The 20,236-nt window shown below is 38.6% G+C and overlaps 1 protein-coding gene across 1 annotated transcript in view; it reads left to right on the top strand.

Moving 5' to 3' along the window:
- The window catches only part of galnt12 (UDP-N-acetyl-alpha-D-galactosamine:polypeptide N-acetylgalactosaminyltransferase 12), an 81,386-nt gene extending 62,678 nt beyond the window's left edge, over nt 1–18,708 (top strand). Inside the window, exons 5-10 of the mRNA XM_043689958.1 lie at nt 2,719–2,836; nt 5,352–5,528; nt 6,236–6,367; nt 9,094–9,207; nt 15,011–15,166; nt 15,535–18,708. Of these exons, the coding sequence (XP_043545893.1) occupies nt 2,719–2,836; nt 5,352–5,528; nt 6,236–6,367; nt 9,094–9,207; nt 15,011–15,166; nt 15,535–15,675 (838 nt within the window). The 3' untranslated portion in view covers nt 15,676–18,708. The remainder of the gene's footprint in view (nt 1–2,718; nt 2,837–5,351; nt 5,529–6,235; nt 6,368–9,093; nt 9,208–15,010; nt 15,167–15,534) is intronic.
- The last annotated feature ends 1,528 nt before the right edge of the window (nt 18,709–20,236 follow it).

Genomic DNA, 20,236 nt, shown 5'->3' with positions numbered 1-20,236 from the left:
GCTCAGTTTTGCCATTCTTACCTAAATGTCCAGTCAACATATCCTTCAGAATAGATTTTCCCCATACTTGCTCTGCTACTGACATTAAAACCAACAGGCTGCATCCTTGCAGTCCTTCTCTTAAATAGCGAGGTTGGATTTGCTATTTTCCAGTCTACAGAAATCTTTCAGACGCTATAGAATTTTGATAGGTATCTACCAGTAATCATGACGTGGAGGTGCCGGTGCTGGGTGGACAAAGTTAAAAAAATCGCACAACACCAGGCTATAGTCCAACAAATTTATTTGGAAGTACTAGTTTTCGGAAGTGTTTTGTGTGGTTTTAACTTTTAGCAATAATCAGTTCTCTCTCTAGCCATCACCTGCACTCTGGGATGAAGCTCATCTGTTCCAGGGAATTTATCAGCATCCAATCCAGTTAACTTTTCAAGTACTACATCTTTACCAATACTAATTCCTTTTAGTTCCTCAATTCCATAAGTCCTTATGTTGCCTAGTATGGGGGACTTTCTGTGTCTTTTGTGAAGACGAGCAGAATGTAACATTAGTTTCTCAGGCAGCGTCCATGGAGAGAGAGCAAGATAACGTTTCGATTCTAGATGACTCTTCTTCAGACCTCTTATTTGTCCTAGCTAATATTTTCTTTTTCACATTCCTAGAATGCTGAAATAATCTTTATGTTCTTCATTGGCTTATTGTCATTTTCACTTTTCCTTTTCTTAACCAATTCCTTCATCCTCCTTCGCTGGGACTTTAAATACTCCCAATTCTCACTTCAGGCATGCTACAATGATGGCAGCAGTTCACTCAAGCACCAAGCATACATTTCTGCAGTTGATGAGACTTGCTTCATATGTGGTCATCTAGGTGACCTGTTGCATTCACAACTTCCCACATGCTGCAGGACACACATTCAACATGAGCAAGCTGTCTTACCATGTCTTAATGTTAAAACAAGTGAAGTCAAGATATTAATTTAGTTTTGTTATATACTTTATTTTCCTCTGCCTTAACTTAAACTATTGAGAAAACTTGAACTGATAAATGTCTCATCCTTTATGCACTTTACTATAGCAATAAACCCAATTAAACCACGTTTTCCCCCTCTTTGCACTGAATTCCCACATGAACCTTATTCAAAGATTCACTTTTTTTTTAAACCTCTTCCCTGATGATAAGCCCCTCACTGGTCATGTGGTTTAAAAAAACTGTCTCATATAAATTCCTTTTAAACAAATTTATTCGAAAATGTTAGGGACACTCCTGAAGTAGGTACAACTTGAACTTTGACTTTCTGGCCCAGAGATGGGGATTCTGCACATATACAAGGTTAAACAAACATGTTCCACAGATGCCCACTAGTCTACTACACCTGATATTCCCAGGCAGATCCCCCATCAAAGTCTTAACCAGGATGTCTGCTTAGCTTCTGAGATTGGGTGTTTTCAGACCAGTGTGGCTGTCGGCCCTGTCTCTCATAGTTACTTTGTTTAATAATTATGTTTGGACAGATTATGACAAAATTCCAGGTTAAATGGGACTTGAACCTGGACCATTTAGTCTAGAGGTAGGCATATTGCCACTGTGCCATAAGGTCTTCCTCTCTCATATAGAATCTCTAATGAGTCACTAACTGGTTCAGGTTAACCTTTCTGAACCTGATGTGATTTGAATATGCAGCCTTCCGGTCTGGAGTCAGACACGCTATCATTATGCTACAAACCCAGCTTCACTAGTTAGATTAGCTTCTGCGAGAGAAATTAACATCAGTTGCTCCGACTACTTTCAGCTAATTGACCAATAATGGCCACTATCGGGCAATTCCTTGATTAGCTACACAATCCAAATTACTTGAAGATTATTGGTTCTATGATTTTTCTATATTTAAACTTGTAACTTTTTAAAAAAGTCTTTTTCTACGTGAAACAAATTCTCCCCTCACTATATGTATGTGTCATTTTGTTATCTTCTGGCCTTACTGGCTTTATTGAATTCTGTTGCGTCCTTCTGTGATTTGTGCCTTTGTACGTTCAGATGCTTTTGCTTCTTCAACTCAGTTCAGTTCTGATTACTCAAGTAATATGTGACTACCTATTTTTCTTAACACAATGTAATATTTTTGTTTGTCAATTCTGTGCCCATTCTGCAGGTTGTTATTAATATCTTGTAATTGATTGCAGTCCTTCTTTGTTTTGACCATGATGTTGTCCACCCATTTTGAAATTGTTTTTGATTCTAAACTCTGAAGTCATCAATTTAAACAACATTGGCCTGCAACACTAATCCTTGTGGGAACCTGTGTTTTACTGAATAGCTACTATTTACCTGTTCTCTCAATTTTCTGTCTTGCAGTTGCTATTAATTCAGTAACTCATCCCCTGACATGTGCTTAAAATGTATTCATTAGTCCATTATGTGATACCTTAATTATCTCCTACTCTATTAGCATTACATAATATGAAAGAAACTTCATAGTCATCGTATGCCTGTATAGAACTTAGCTAATTGTTGAGCTGTCTAAAATGAATTGTTAATGAATTATTTATATTTTAGCTTATCAACATTGCCAGTCCTTGGACGATTGGGACAGTAGACTCTAAGCAGATAAATTGAACACACTTTAAAATTACAGATTTTGCTATTTTGATCATATGTTTTGCTCATTAAAAACCATCCAAAGGCTAATTCTAAATAACTGAAATAATTCTATTTCAACAGGTCTCCCACTATGGCTGGAGGGCTGTTTGCTGTCAGCAAGAAATATTTTGAATACCTTGGCACATATGACACAGGAATGGAGGTCTGGGGAGGAGAGAACTTGGAATTTTCTTTCAGAGTAAGAATTCTATTTGTCCTTAAATTTATAAGTCTGGAATATTAAATGCAAAGTAATTCCTTTGGTCATGCTTTGGAAGAAAAGTTGGACAATCTTGGATTCATGTTCCAGGGGAAACCTGTCCTACTAGAGTTATCAGTGATATATGGGTTACATTTAACGGTTTATACAGGCATGTATTTAATCTTGTGCTATATTACAATATAGTGGGGACTGTGATGAGTAATGAGATGACTTTAGGTGTGAGAAGAAAATACTTATCAAGACTGCAGATAGATTTCCTGATAATCGTTTATTTTGTTACGTGACCTCCACATCCTGATTTAAAGGACGTAAAGTTGGTATAACTGAATCGGGTGTCAGTGTGCACCGTCTATTTATACTTCTATTCTGTATCTGATTAAGTCATTTTCATAAAGAAATACACTAGTTGGACCGAAGGGTCTGTTTCTGTGCTGTGCATCTCTGACACGAATAAATTTACTTCCAAATAGTATTTGGTGTTTATAGGTGTCCAAAATTATGATATACTTTATAATAAATCATAAGATGTATAATAGATTTCTGATACTGTGAATATGTCCAGCACAAAGCAACTTGTTTAAAATTGTTACTTTCCTGAAGCCTTTCAATTCCTCAGATGAAGGTGTTTTGGCTGTACTGATGGCTAAATGTATATATTCGCCTTTGGTTTGGTAATGAATTATACAGCCTAGGCATTCATCATAGTCTGTGTGCTGACCTTTTAATGGTGACCAATGAAACCCATTGAGTGTCCTTCAGGGAGAGAAATCTGCCATCCTTATCTGTCTGGTGTGCATCTGGAGTCACATGTATAGCAGTGTGTTTGACTCTTAATTGCCCTCTGAAATGGCCTTGCAAGCCGCTCAGTTGTAACAATCACTACAAAGTCTGAAAAAAATTAAACTGGATGGACCACCTGACACCAACCTAGGCACCGGAAATGACAACAGTAGAAACACCCTCAGAGTTCTCTTACTAACATCTGGGAATGAGTGTCAAAACTGGGAGTACTGTCTCACCATTTTACTATTGATCAGAAACTGAACTGAACAGACCATATAAAAATATGGCTACAAGGGCAGATCAGAGGTTAGGAATCCTGCTGTGAGTAATTCACCATCTGACTCTCCAAAGGTGTCCACTATCTATAAGAGACAAATCAGGAGATTGATGGAATACTTCCCACTTGTTTGGATGAGCGCAGCTTCAGTAATTCTCAGGAAGCTTAATACTATCCCAGGACAAAACAGCCCGCTTAATTGGTATTGCATCCACATTCACTCCCTCCGGTACCAATGTTTAGCAGCAGCAGTATATACCAGCTACAGACGCACTGTAGAAATTCACCAAATCTCCTTAGACAGCCTCTTCCAAACTCATGACACCATCCACAAGGACAAGGCAAAACCGATACATGGGAACCCCTCCATCTGCAGATTTTCCACTAAGTACTCATTATCTTGACATGGAAATATATTGTTGTTCTGTGTCTTTGGATGAAAATCTTGGAACTTCCTGTCTAACAGCATCATGGGGCTGACTATAACGAATAGATATTTATTGTTCAAGGAGGCAGCTGATTGCCATCTTCGCAAGTGCATTTAGAGGTGGGCAATAAATGACAAACTAGCAAAGTCTACATGCCATTAATGAATTCTAACAATAGAAAGTCTCAGGATTGGTGGGGAAACTGCAATTAACCTCAGTATGTGGGGATGGTGGCTCAGTGGTTAGTACTGCTGCCTCACAGCACCAGGGACCCAGGTTTGATCCCAGCCTCTGGCGACTATCTGTGTGGAGTTTGCACGTTCTCCCTGTGTCTGCGTGGGTTTCCTTCTGCAGTCCAAAGATGTGCAGGTTAGGTGAATTGGCTGTGCTAAATTACAAAGTGTTTAGGGATATGTAGGTTAGGTGCACTAGTCAGGGGTAAATGTAGGGTAGGGGAAATAGGTCTGAGTGGGCTACTCTTCAGAGGATGGGTGTGGACGTGTGGGGCCAAAGGGCCGGTTTCCACACTGTAGGGATTCTAGGGGAAGGAATGAGAAAAAAATGGCCAGTACAGTCAGTTCTCCTATAACACGGTAGTTCCATTCTCATGCTATCTTATATGAAAATTGTGTAACAACAGCACCATTTAAACTAATGGGGCCAGAATTGTGTTATAACCAATACATGCTTTAAAAGGTTGTTTCAGAAGTAATGTCCCCAATTCGTCAATTGCGTTATAGCGAATTCACATTAACAAAATTAGCATTATAGCAGAATGACCTGTATTCTTGTCCTAATTATCACCAATTTGTCGAATATCATTCACCCTCCAAATCCATTTTTAAAATGGTCAAATTTAAAAATCATAGTGTGGAAATTCTGTTTGAAGTAAATTTGGAAAGTAATGAAATGTACTCATTGCAATTAATGGGAGTATAAAACATTGATCAATTTAAGAAATGAAATTGCACCTGCTCCATGAAAATAACTTGTTTTTTTTCAGATATGGCAGTGTGGGGGTTCCTTAGAAATACATCCTTGTTCTCATGTGGGCCATGTTTTTCCTAAACAAGCTCCATATTCAAGGAGCAAAGCTCTGGCAAATAGTGTGCGTGCTGCACAAGTCTGGATGGACGAATATAAAGAACTGTATTTTCACAGGAATCCACATGCCCGTTTGGTGAGTTATAATCATTACTTATGTGCTCTAATATGAACAATAGCTAATTTTAAATTTCAATGATTTTGGATCTACTTTAAGTTGATTGTATGTAGAGTGGTCTTATTTTCATATTTTAAGTTAATTTAATCTTTCAAGTGAATAAACTCAGTACTAGTAAAGTTCTTAAATTTTGTGCTTTAATTGAATAGAGGTGGTGGGAGCACATCATTAATATCAAAAAAGTCAAAAATGTGAACATAATTTTGAAAATTAATTTATATGCATACTTTTTTTTCTTTGATTAAAGTATCAAAACTCAAAGTTGAAAGAAAAGGCTTGCATAGAAATGGTTTAAAAATCTATCACCTCTTTTCTTGTCAATATTGTTAATTTTGAGGATAATTCATAAAATATACAGACTTGTGAAAACATAAATGGGGTGAGCATTATTGAGCTGTGGTTTGTTTCAGAAGGTGAGCTCTTTCATTTAAATATTTAAAATGGGTGGTAAAATAATTCATTTTAGTTCAGTTACAATTTTAAGTTTTCAGTTGTATTGATTATTTTGAAGTGCTGTTTTATCACCATCTCAGATTTTCTTTGTCTAGGTCATGAAGATTAAGAAATCAGTAAGCTAGTTTAACATTGTTAAAAGTTGTTATTTCATAGCTATATTTGTAGCTACTGTGAGGTTAAATTATTTCCCTACATTTTCTGATTTGCAGGAACCTTATGGTGATGTATCAGAAAGGATAAAACTGAGAGAGAAACTACAATGTAAAAGCTTCAAATGGTTACTGGAGAATGTTTATCCAGATATTCATGTACCTGAGGATCGACCAGGCTTCTTTGGAATGGTACTTAATCTCCATCCTGAAATATTGAGTTGTCTTCCAAAGTTGGTTGTTTTACTTGGAACGGCAAACATTAATGACTTAAACTTTCTTCCTTTTAAAGCTTATTGATTTCATTTTGTCAGTTTTGGCCTGGATGGTATCACCCTCATTTCTGTGCCGTAAGCTTGAGTGTTCCCATTTCAGAAATATAAACGCGAAAATCTAAGAGTGACATTCCATTCCAGTACTGAGGGAGTGCTTGGAGGTGCCATCCTTCAGAAGAAATATTAAATTAAGACTCCGTCTACTCTCTGTATGATGTAAAACATCTCTGGGCACTTTTAACAGAAGAAGAGATGTGTTATCTCTATCTGTGGTCAATATTTATCCCTAAATCAGTGTCTCAGTAGCACTTGACAAAAAAAACTTTTCATTGTCATGAAGAAATTTGGTGGACCTTGGTGTGAGTAAATTAGCTGACATAATTGCTACAACTTATGCAGTACTGCACTTCAAAAATACAACTGACGGTGAAACACTCTGAGGTCATATAAATGCAAATTTACCTATAAAATTCACAGAAAGCAACAACATTTTCCTGATTTTCGACTGAAAACTTTAGAAGATAGCAAATGTCACTATATATTCAAAAAGGAAGGGATCCAGTGGGTAACTACAGGCCAGTTAGCTTAACAGGTGTCATAGAGCATATACCAAAAGAAGTTATAGCAAGGGACTTGGTTACATTCAAGATAATCTAGGTTAAGTCAGTATGGTTTTGTGAAAAGGGAATCACATTTCACTGATCTGTTGGAATTCTTTGAGAAGGTAACACATGCTGTGAATAAAAGAGAACCAGTGGGTATACTATACTTGGATTTACAGAGACATTTGTTAAGGCTATGGTAGAAAATAAGCGCTCCCTATTGTCTATTGCAAAAGGAATTGAATACAAAAGTAGTGACATTATGCTTGAGTTATACTGGGCACTGGTGAGACCACATCTGGAGTAATATGTTCAGTATTATTCACCATGTTTACGAAATGATATGAATATATATTGGAGACAGTTCAGAGATTTACCGGAATAATAACTGGAAAGAAAAGCTTGATTTGGGAAAAACTGAACAGGGTAGGGTTGGACTACCAGAATTCAGAAGAGTAAGAGGTGACCTGATTCAAACTTAAGACCCTGAGGGGCACTGTCTGGTATATATGGAGAAAATGTTTCCTCTTATGGCAGTATCTTATGGGGTGATTGTTGAATCGTGCTCACCCACTTAAAACAATCTTGAGAGGAAATTTTCTGTGGGAGGTATTTAGATTGATGGTTTGAAATTGTTTCTTGAGGATATTTGTTAAAATGTCTTTTCACTCTGATCACAAGTAGTACAGTACACTTACTAAAGAATACTCATCATTATGACACTCTTATTATTATTATTTGGATGGTGAAAAGCACAATGTCCTGCCCTCAGAGTGTTTTCATTCTGCAGTCCAAACAAAGGGAAATTTTGATTGCTGCATTGATTTTGACCAAGAGTATTATAGATTCACTATACTTGACCTTCACCTATTCGCCTGCCACCCCAATCCCAGTGCTGCATCCCTACCCCTCCCCTTCTCTCCCCCTTATTGTCTATTCTCCTCAACCGCCACCCTGCCCACTCTCACACTTGCCTTAGATATTTTTATGAAGGTGTAGAGGTGGACTATACCTTTAAGAGAGTTGAAAAGCTAACAAGGACTGACAAAGTAAGAATGTAACTCTTGGGGAAACAAATAGCTGCAGCTGAGTTGCCATGAAACAAAAAAACAAATTCAAATTTGACCAATCAGTTTAAATTATGCTCAAGATACCAAAGTCCAATCAAATTTGAATTTAGTATTTTGATGATATTAAAACCAAAGAAACAATCTGATGTTTTAGGGGTATGAAACTGGATAGTTTGAATAGTTAGGAGGAGAACTGCCAAAGCACCAACAAATACAAACTGCCAGCAGAAAAACTCTCTGAAAGATACCTGTCTGTAAGAAGTTTGTGCAGCAGAACATCGACGCCGACCTAGAGAAAAATCTGCAGGGGAAGATCTACAAAGGAGAATCAACAAAGCTGACTGGTTTTGAAATGTGATTTCTTTCTTGTAAATCTTAATCAGGATTTCTTATTGGATCAATATTGTAGAGTTGGGGTAGAAGTTAGTTTTAAGAGAAAGGAGTTGTAAATAGTTGTTGTTTTTAATATTCTCTGTTGGACTTAAAGAATAAAATTGTTAATTTTTACTTTTAAATAGTGACTTCTGGGATAGTTCTTTGCCTCTTGAATTTTAACAGATTATGACGTGAGGTGAACTTTATCTGTGTGACTGGTTTAAATTAGCAGAGGGGTTTACCCTGTGTTGTAACAATATTTATCTCCTCTCTGCAGTCAGTGTTACTTATTGGAATCTGGCAGTTATTGCTGTGAAAGAGGGTGTGTCTTGACGTGCTGCCCTGAGTGGATTCCCACCTAATTTCCAAAAGTAGAGTCAGCTGGGGAAGGTCAGACTCAGAAGTCTGGCAGTTCGTCTTGTTGCCAAGAAATTGGACAATCTCCAACAGGATTCATGTCAGCCTGATCTGTTCTGATGCTAATCGGAAGTTGTGATCCATAATATTTCCAATTGCAGAATTGGTAAGAGAGCTGCTTGGTTTTATTGGTCCATTGCAATATAACTACATATCCATACTACTTCTCTATTCTCTAGCTAAAGAACAAGGGGATGGTGAACTACTGCTTTGATTACAATCCACCTAATGAACACAACGTTGCAGGAGAAAAAGTCATTCTGTATCAGTGTCATGGCATGGGACAAAATCAGGTGAGTGACAGCTCAATTTGTTTATTTTCCACTGTTTGAATCATATTGCCATGTTGGCTGTCGTTTGATGGGAAATTAACATGTACTCAAGATGGCTTGCTGTGTCCCTGGGGAGTTACTTACTGTCACATCCCAACATCAAATATGTCTCCTTTATTTTGACTATGCCTCCTAGCTCCCAACCAGGTGCGTGCTATATCTAATAATCTCTTATGCAGCATCTTACCATATGTCTTTCAGGACATCCAAATAGACAAACATTCTTAGACAAAAAATTCAGCTGGATTAATTGAATATGACCTACTTCTCACACACCCATATTGAATCTCTTTAATCAGCAAATATTTTCCACACGTTCAGACACTCAGTCTCTTACAGATTCCATTAACTTCTCCACAATTGACATTAAACTGGTCTTCCTCTGCAACAATCTTAAATAATGTAGCATTTTCAATTTTTCAATACAATCCAAAGGCACATAAAGTTTGGACTGCTCTGTGTGCTAGATCATTGGATGATGATTAGTATGGGCGCTGTCCTTGTATGTCAAATTCTATTTTATTTTAGGAAATACCCAAATTCCCTACTGGTAAATCATGGCCCATTATCTGTGACCAACTCTTCTGTGACTCACTGTATTGTGAAAGATGTGCGCAGTTTTCTATCAGCATCCCCTTGCCCGTGTGAAATGCATGGAGGCTATGCAAGTCCAACTACTTTGAGTGGGTGTCCACATTGACTAAGAACATAGAATTCATGAAAAGACATGCATGGTTGATGTGCAGCTGAGTCCAAGACTTACCTGGCCATTTCCACAAATGTGGGGGAGCTGCTGGCAATAATTTTTGTCCTTGTTGGCACGCTGTGTCTGCATCCAGGCCTGGCGACCAGACATAACTTCTCACCAGCATCTTCATTTTGGAGGCCCCTGGTGGAATAGTCAATGGTTGGCAGTGTGCTTTGCTCCATACAATCACTCTTGCTCCACATAACATGTTGTCATCTACTGTGAACTGGTCCACAAAGGTTTCACTTCTAATTGTAATAGCCCTTTGGTTTCCCCCATCACCACCAGTTTTTTTTCAGTTTTGAAAGGACACAATCTTTCTGCATCCAAAGTCTGATATTGTCAGCTGTGATTTGGAGCGTGTCCAGAAAATTGAATATCAACACAGACTCTTTCACTGATGTATCTGCTAATGGGAGCCTGCTCAATGCATCAGTGTTCGCTACTCAGCCTCCTGGATGGTGTTCTAAGTTGTAATTATAAGCACTTGGTAAGTTTTAGAGCCCACCGCTGAATATGGCCCAACGCTATTGCCAGCACTGCTTTTTCCTCTTTAAGCACACTAAAAAGGGGCTTGTAATCTATGACTATCACAAATTTTTGGATTGCAAAAAGATATTGGTGGGACTTCCCTGACTTCCAATATTACCACTAATCTTTCTTTCTCTATCTGGGTATATTTATGCTCTGCATTCGCTAAAGTCCTGGATGCATATGCTATTGGGTGTTCCTCTCTATTGGGCCATCAAGAAGGTGGTGACACACTGGGAGACATCTCCTGTCAACACCAGATCTTTCTTGGGATCGTAGTGTGCCAACATTTTAAAGGATGATAGAGATTCATTGCTTCACTGAAAGCTAAGGCTTGTTTCTGCAACTGTTTCCCTTTTTTAGGAGATGATGCAAAAATGCAAGGATGGAGGCCAAGTTTTGTATGAACTTCCAGTAGTAATTTACCAGTTCAAGAAATAACAAGATCCTGGACAGACTTGGGAGCTGGGGCACCTTTGGTCATCCTCACTTTGTTTGCCAACGGGTGTAACCCAGTCTTGTCAATTCTATAACCCAAGTAGGTCATTTGCCTGGAGCACATCTGTCCCGGCTTAGGCACACCACCACCTTGGGAAAATGCCTTAGGACTATGTCTAAATTCTAGTGCTCCTTATTGGTTTTCCATGTTATTAAAAAATCATCTAGGTAAATGGCGACCTGAGGTAGACCTTGCAAGATATTCTCCATTGTCAGCTGAAAAATTGAACAGGCAGATGATAGCCCAAATGGTAGTCTTATACATTAATACAAGCCCTTATGGGTATTAATTGTAGAATACCCCTCTGGTAATCCTGATCCAAATGCAATTGCAAGAAAGCATGGCTCATGTCCAGCTTCATGAAGTTCAAGCCTCACCCCCACCCCTCGCCAGCCTTGCTTATCTGAGGGATTGAGTACTTATCCAGCTGTGAAAAGCTGGTTGTTGTTTGTTTAACATCTCCATGAACCAAGCTGTAGGGCTTCAAAATCGGTATGATCGGTGCTGCCCATTCCACAAATTGGACTGGTTTGCTAATTCTTTCACTTCCCAGCCTTCAGATCTCTGCCTCAAGGCAAATGGCAGGCCTTGCAGAATTGTGGAATTGTTCCCTGGTCAACATGCGAGGTGGCCTTGGCTCTTCTGAGAGTGCCAAGACCTTCCTGGAAAGCATCTGGGTATTTAATTAGGACTTCACTTGGGTAGTCTTTTTCTATTTGCTCAATATTTTTCAATCTCCGTGAATCTCTCTCAACCAATTTCACCCCATCAAACGTGGGCACAAGCCTTTTACTACAATTAGTGTTAAGTGAAGCAGTTGTATTTCAAAAGAGACTGGAACCAAAGTTATACCCTTAATCTGGAAAGGTTCACCAGTATAGGTCCTCAGCCTAGCCTAGATCTTGTGGAAACTTACAGTGGGAGTCCAGAACAAATTTTGTTAAAGACTGGTTCTGCGCTTACTGATACAGCTGAGCTGATTAGTCTTTCTTCTGTACTGAGAATCATTGACCAGGATTTCAACTGCATTGTAGTGTTCTCCAATGTGCATTAGAACCAGATGACCATTTAACCAGATGTTTATTTTGATTGCCTAGCAACATCAAAATCAGAACCAGTGTAACCGTTCGAAACCAAATGTAGGTAGACATTCCAGAGTGTGAATTTGCCTGTATACCAGTCTATAAGTTATCTTACTCAATTGTCTTGAGTCCGCATACTGGCAGCAACTACATTGGCTTGCTGGCCTGGATAATGAAGAAATTTTAACCTTTTGGCCAAGGCGAGGCTGTCTTTTTTGGGGCTGTGGGTTGACCTAGAATCCCTCTGATCAGGATATGTCCTGAGTGAGGCTATGCAATTGTCAGTACTTCCAGTCAGAGAGATGTATAGCATGGAAACAGACCCTTCAGTCTAACTTGTCCATGCCAACCAAATGTCCTAACCTAATTTAGTCCCATTTGCCAGCACTTGGCCCATACCCTTCTGAAACCTTCCTATTCATATACCCATCCAGATGCCTTTTAAATGCTGTAATTGTTCTAGCCTCCACCACTTCCTCTGGCAGCTCATTCCACACAAGCACCACCCTCTGCGTGAAAAACGTTGCCCCTTAGGTCCTTTTATATCTTTCCCCTCTCACCCTAAACCTATGCCTTCTAGTTCTGGACTCCCCCACCTCAGGGAAGAGACTGTCTATTTATCCTATTCATGACCCTCTTGATATAATAAACCTCTATAAGGTGACCCTTCAGCCTCTGACGCTCCAGGGAAAACAGCCCCAATCTGTTCAGCCACTCCCTATAGCTCAAATCCTTCAACCCTGGTAACATCCTTGTAAATATTTTCTGAACCCTTTCAAGTTTCACAACATCCTTCCGACAGGAAGGAGACCAGAATTGCACGTAGTATTCTAAAAGTAACCTAACCAACGTCCTGAATCGGTGCAACATGACCTCCCAACTCCTGTACTCAATACTCTGATCAGTAAAGCATACAAAATGCTGCCTTAACTATCCTGTCTACCTGTGACTCCACTTTCAAGGAGCTATGAACCTGCACTCCAAGGTCTCCTTGTTCAGCAATACTCCCTAGGACTTTACCATTAACGGTATAAGTCCTGCTATGATTTGCTTTCCCAAAATGCAGCGCCTTGCATTTATCTATATTAAACTCCATCTGCCAATTCTCAACCCATTGACCAATCTGGTCAAGATCCTGTCGTAATCTGAGGTAACCTTCACTGTCCACTACACCTCCAATTTTGGTGTCATTTGCAAACTTACTAACTATACCTGTTATGTTCACATCCAAATCACTTATATAAATGACGAAAAGTAGTGGACACAGCACAGATCCTTGTGGCACTCCACTGGTCACAGGCCTCCAGTCTGAAACACAACCTTTCACCACCACCTTCTGTCTTCTACCTTCGAGCCAGTTCTCCTCGCATTCCATGAGATCTGACTTTGCTAACAATTCTCCTATGGGAAACCTTGTCGCACGCCTTACTGAAGTCCATATAGATCACATCCATCGCGCTGCCCTCATTAATCCTCTTTGTTACTTCTTCAGAAAACTCAATCAAGTTCGTGAGACATGATTTCCCACGCACAAAGCTGTGCTGACTATCCCTAATCAGTCCTTGCCTTTCCAAATACATGTAAATGCTGTCCCTCAGGATTCCCTCCAACAACTTGCCCACCACCGATGTTAGGCTCATCGGTCTAAAGTTCCATGGCTTTTCATTACCGCCTTTCTTAAATTATGTGGTGTTCTTCAAGCTCAGTCGGATTGATGAGGGTGTCCACTTGCATCGGAATATCCTGCAACTTGTATGCTCCACTTTTGCATTTTCCAGTGATAAAGCCATTTGTAGTACCTTTTTGAAGTCCAATTGGGCTTCAGCAAGTGAGCATTTTTGCATAGTGACAGCATTAATCCCACATACCAATGGGGTCTCAGCATCTCATTAAGGGTTAAACCAAAGTCTTAGACTCCTACCAGTTATCCCAACAGAGTCAAAAATTCTGATTGCAGATAACCCTGGTTCTCAATTTATTGGGTAAAAGTGATAGCGTCTCAGAATTAGAGGCTGGGGGTTCCAATATTCCTTAATTAAATCTGTCAATTCTTGAAAGTTTTTAGTATCTAATGCCTCAGAGAAAGTTAGGTTCCTAATAGTGCAAAAGGTTGCAGCTCCATAGGTTTTCAGGAGAATTATTTGTTGGTCTTCATCACCCACAAATTTGTTTGCTCGGAAAAAAATAACGCATTCTTTCCAGAACTGGGCCCAGTCCTTGATGGCAGGATCGAATGAGTCAAGCTTCCTAAATAAAGGCATGATACAAGAAATCCTTACTCCAACTCAATGATGACCGTTTCAAGCTTTCGTCATCACTGAAATAACTCTACAGCAGCTAGTACCTTGTATCCAAGTCACCCTTTATTTACACATGAATAGTCCTTGACATTCGTACTGCCTCTTCAGAGTCAGCTCTGAGTGGCAGTATCTCTGACAGCCATCTTTCCATCTGTCAACCAGAGATCCCTGATTGGGGCTGTCATTCTGGTCCAATCAGGGAACTCCTATGAGTTCCTAGCTGACCTCGTCAAAATCACTACAGAGACCAAAACAAAGAGTATTTCAGGTGTGGTCCCACCAAGGCCTTGTACAAGTGCAGTAAGATAGCCTTTCTTCTGTACTGAGAGTTATAATTCTGTCCGATGTGCTGGCTGGTTATTGCCGTCAATGTCCTTGTAAGTGCACAGCCTTTCTGGAGATCTGCAAATGGTGAATGGCATGCTGACACTGTTCACAGTACTGACTTTTGGTTCTGGAGTTGCTGCCATGATGCACAGACTTGGACATCCTTATGGACGTAAAATTAGTGGGAATGCTGATTGCAATAGGCTGCTGAAGTATCAGAAATGATGCTCTACATTATTGGTGTTCTTTAAGCAGCAAATTGTTTTTGTGCTTCTAGTTTTTTGAATTCTCTTCTCACAATGAAATCCGCTATAATACTCGCCAACCTGAGGCGTGCGCTGCAGCAGATCCGGGGACTGACCATTTAACAATGCATCTTTGCCAAGAGAATAACAAGCCTGTGCCTGAAAATCAGAAATTCATTTTTAAGGAGGTAAAAGATGTTAGGTTTATTTTAAAATTTACATTTAGAACTACTCTTGTTATTCATTATGTACTTTCAAAGGAAATCATAGTATATATAATTTATTATTTTCAAGTCTTTCTGTATTTTTACTAAATGTTATGTAATGTGTTAAATATAATTAACTGCTGTCAGTAATAAATTCAGAAAGACTCAAACGATGACGCCACATGTAACAGCTCATCAATGAAAGACAAACTGTTGAACTTCTTAAGTGGCAAATTACAGATATGCAGGTTAAAACATGGTCACAGCACAGTATTTTGTCAGACATCTTATTTTAATTAGTTTGTAGTCTCGATTATTTTTGTTGTAAACCTTTTCTTCTGTCTTCGAAGGATGGCTCAATCTACCACATCCAAACGGAAAGGTGCCTCCAGGCTGTACACAATGCATTCAGTAATGGTCGTCCAGGACCATTACTACGGCCTTGCACAGATATCGACCACCAGAAATGGTTCTTTCAAGAAAGAAAATGATTTATAGATATTCAGGTTCATTAACAACTTCATAAAGCTACCATTACCAAAATGCTACTGAATTTTCCTATGAACGATAGGATCATTTCAAATCTATAAACTGTCTCCTTTAGAATACTTCAGGATGGGATGTTCAGATCTGCATCATATACTGAGATCTTCATACAGATTTTATCACTGAGAACAGTTTATTTTTAATAATGCCTTGAAATTATGAAAAGCTCTCAATTTCCAAAGGACAATGCGGTTCTTTCGTGCAATTGGTAGATAACTTGATTGCATCCCATTTGAACATATGTGGTGAAGAATCAGTTGATTTCAACAAGATTTGTGAAAGGCTTTGAAACAATTATTTGCAACAGTGAGCTTATGTTAATCTTCTTTTGGATGTCTTGAAGTCCGCTATCTATCATGTCACAGCCATGTGAGAGAGATGGCACTTTGATTCCTCATTCATTTATATCAATTGGAGCAATGACCTTTTTTTGCTCAAACTAGAGTCAAAAAGAGTGAAAATGTTCATATTGTTCTATAAAACATTTCAGTTTTGACTATCATCTGGTTTTAGTGCACTTAGGATGTGTTATGTCTTTGAATCATGGTTTTTTGAGTCCCATAATCTTGCTGCATTCAGTCTGTTGTGAAATTGAAAGTGTGTTCACCACTTGAAACTAAAGAGGACACTTTTTGGAATTTATTCTCATGATATTTAAGCATATGATGTTCAGTGGTAGAAATTTCATGGAAATATTTGTGGACTTTAAAAAGGATAGGGTAATATCTTAAGTTTACAGCTGATAATGATATTCTTATTTCTGGCATTGATCTGCATGAGGTGGTGTGAATTTTTGCACCATTATTGGAGAACGCTAAGGTCTAACACCAAATCTGCAGTCACACAGAGTTTCTGAAAACACTTAACCTGACTTTGTGGGACACAGTAAGAAACGTTTTATTATGAGTTCCAGCTAATGAAATATTTTTGAAGGACAGCCCCTGCTGTTTTGCAGTCAGTGAGAGTAATGTCTTGTTAATTTATTTTGGCAGTATTTGTTGAGAGCTAAAGAATGACCTGGAATGACAGGTGGAAAAAAAAACTCTTGCTCTTGTTCAAGTGGTGTCTTTGGGATCTTTGATATCCACCTCAATAGGGAGTTGGGGTTGGGTTTAATATCTGAGGGCTAGCATCTCATACATATAGCACATGCTAAACATTGTATTGAACTCTGTTTAGATTGTGCTGAAGTCTGAGGATTGGGCTTGAGACCATGACATCAAAAAGTGAGAGACACCAATTGGCGCAATTGCCATTGTGCACCTTAGCCAATCTTTTTTAACCCTTTGAAACATGGGACTCAATCTAAATGAGATGTGAAATGGGGCATAAGAAGGAATTTTCATAAACATACCTTGTGCACTTGAACATATTGATATATTCCATTGTGTCACCATATCTTTTCATTTACAGTTAAATATTTAGATGGGCACTTGTTAAAACAATTATTAATCATGAGTTTGAGATTAGGATCTGGAAGTGCTCGACCTTTACATTTTAAAATGATTCTGTGCCTGGTTATGGAATGTTAAACTGGCTTCAACTTGTCCAGAATTTGAAAAAAAGTATAAGACGACTGTCCATAATTTAATGTTGATTTGTAACCACATCAGGATAGTTTGTATTAAAAAAATCACACTTTAGATTAATGTTCATTGGCTCACTCCTGCCTATGTGGCTGTAATATCATATCACAAGTGAAAAGTAAATGTGCAATGATTTGTTTGAATACAGTAGATGCATTTTATTTTGATTAAACATTTGAAGGACTTCTATTTTTGCACTCTAAATGCAAAGTGTAGTTCTGAGAATTAATATTATAGTACTAAATATAGAAAATATTTTCTTCCCTCAATGTATAAAATGAAGTAAATAGCCAAAAATGTTTATAGAATTTTCAAATGCTGTATATGTGTATGAAAAGACTTGCTTACCAAACAGTAGCAATATGTCTATGGAAGGATGAGTTGAATGGCTTTGCACTTCTATACTTAACTTTGATATAGTGATACCTGAATGCTGGAGAATGTACTGATCTATTTCAAATAATTGCTTTTGATAGATATTCATTGACCCAAACAGCAAATCACTGTGTTCATGGGCTTATTGACTTCTAAAAATTATGTCCTGGGCTTCCATAACATGTAATATTCTGACTTGTTTTGTCTTATTGAAAGAACTTTGTTTTTATTTAAATCTGTCCATTGTACATATATTGACGTACATTTCTACAGCAGTTTATGGGGCTTAAATTAAGGTGAAAGATTGTACAATGTTCCAGTTATTACCACCAAACAGACATGCTGAGGCTAGAACCTGGTCTTGAGGGTAGTTGAGTTGGACTGCAAATGTTTATAAAATTTACTACTTTTGGATAAATTATAAATGTCAAAGGATTTGTATTTGAGTTTCTTTGGTGGATATCTTCCTAATGGACACATTTTAAAAAATCAACCTATTTTATAAATTGTCGCTGTTTTGCTACTATGCAATATCAGATACCTACATCTATCTGAGTTTCAATAAAAGGACTGCACAATTTCTTGTGAATTGTATGTTGCCCAGAATATCTGAGCATTAATGTAATGAAATTGGAGTGTATATATTTTTATTCTCCAGTTGTTTGCTTGCTGAAGAGCTGACAACACTTTTTAAAAATACAGTTGAGACCGAAATCGTGGATCGATTGCCATTTTTAAAAATGAAATATCTGGTGCATTTTTAAATAACATTTTTGAGCGAACAATCACAATGCTTTCATGTGCTCCACATATGTTGGTGAGATTTAACACAATGCTTCTTATCTGAGAATTCTCCATGCAACTGATTTAAATTTTGAACATGCTTTAAATTTTTAAATAAAATAAAATATTTCTTGTGAATTACAAAATGTATATCTTATAAATCAAGTCTTTGTGATACTTTTTAGGAATGTCTTAAGACTTTTACTGGGAATTATGGGAATAAATTTGCAAAATATACGCAACTGTGTCCAACTATTTTCTTCAATAAATCTATTGCAGGGAGTTGCCAATAATGCATTTAATATTTGTGAGCTGGTGGATTTGCTTGAATGTTTTTGTGACCATTGGAATGTGATGGTAGATCTATATAGAATCTTGAAGCCACAGAGGTGTACTGCATATAGTTTTGGATTGAGTGGGAGTGCATCTGATACAGTGCAGAGTTGTTTTCTCGTAGAAATTTCCTGTTATAGATGGGACACTGGTGGTGAGATATCTTTTACTCCTTTTTCTTCACCTTTTGCTCACATGTAACAAGATGTAGTTTTGAAACGTAAACAAAATGAAAACATTCGCTCCCTCAAGTGTAGACAAACAGGAAAAATGACGACTGGAGATGAAGCATACACCTGGGCTGTTAACAAAATAACAAGGCAAAAATCATGTTTGAATTAATCCCTTAAAATGAGGAACATTCCAGACCTGACAAGTTCCTCCTTTTGGTTCTCTAGAGATAAATGGAGGTTGAAATTCTTTGTATTTTCTAATGGAGATTTGGCTAAGTTTCTGTGGAGATGGCTTTAGAGATGAAGTCAAATTAGCTGTGCTCAGTATCTGGGGTATTGCTTGCATCAGGCAGGGTAACTTCTTTCTGGACGATTGTGCCTCTTCTGTTGATCTCCTGCCTGTCATGCTGCAACTATCTCAAGTCTAAAATCTACTATCTCGCGTTAGAGCTTGAGAGATCATTGCGTTTCAGTTTCTATGAATACTCGGACAACAGGACCGGCATCTTCCACAAGTAGTAATTGTCTATTTTGAGCATCTTTTCGAAGGAGGGTCTGTTGCCAGAAATTTGCTTTGGTTGTCTGAGCTGGATGGTGCCTAAAGAACAGTTGTCTGGCACTGGTAGTGATGAGGCAGTGGAGGAGGGTTGCCACAGATGGTGCTGGTGAGCCAGCTCAGGACACATGCAGTGGCTGTGGAGCAAGGAGACTCTCTTTCAGTCAGATCTTTTTGTTCTCAGAGTAATGTCCTAGGGCCAACCTTTTTAACTACTTCTTCAATGACCTTCCTCCATCATAAGGTTATAGATGATTGTTCAACTCTAGTCTCATGTCTTCAGACACTGAAGCAGACCATGTCCAAATCCAACAAGAGCTGTACAATATCAAGGCCTGGACAAACATTGCCCCATGTCATTTAATGGCATTACCTTCCCTAAATTCCCCTACTATCAACATCCTGGCACGGTGGCACAGTGGTTAGCACTGCTGCCTCACAGCGCCAGAGACCCGGGTTCAATTCCCGCCTCAGGCAACTGTCTGTGTGGAGTTTGCACGTTCTCCCCATGTCTGAGTGGGTTTCCTCCGGGTGCTCCGGTTTCCTCCCACAGTCCAAAGATGTGCAGGTCAGGTGAATTGGCCATGCTAAATTGCCCGTAGTGTTAGGTAAGGGGTAAATGTAGGGGTATGGGTGGGTTGCGCTTCGGCGGGTCAGTGTGGAATTGTTGGGCCGAAGGGCCTGTTTCCACACTGTAATG

This window comes from Chiloscyllium plagiosum, chromosome 5 (assembly GCF_004010195.1).
Source record: "Chiloscyllium plagiosum isolate BGI_BamShark_2017 chromosome 5, ASM401019v2, whole genome shotgun sequence".
NCBI classification, from domain to species: domain Eukaryota; kingdom Metazoa; phylum Chordata; class Chondrichthyes; order Orectolobiformes; family Hemiscylliidae; genus Chiloscyllium; species Chiloscyllium plagiosum.
Note: the sequence above shows the minus strand (reverse complement) of the source record. Positions and strands in the feature narration are given on the sequence as shown.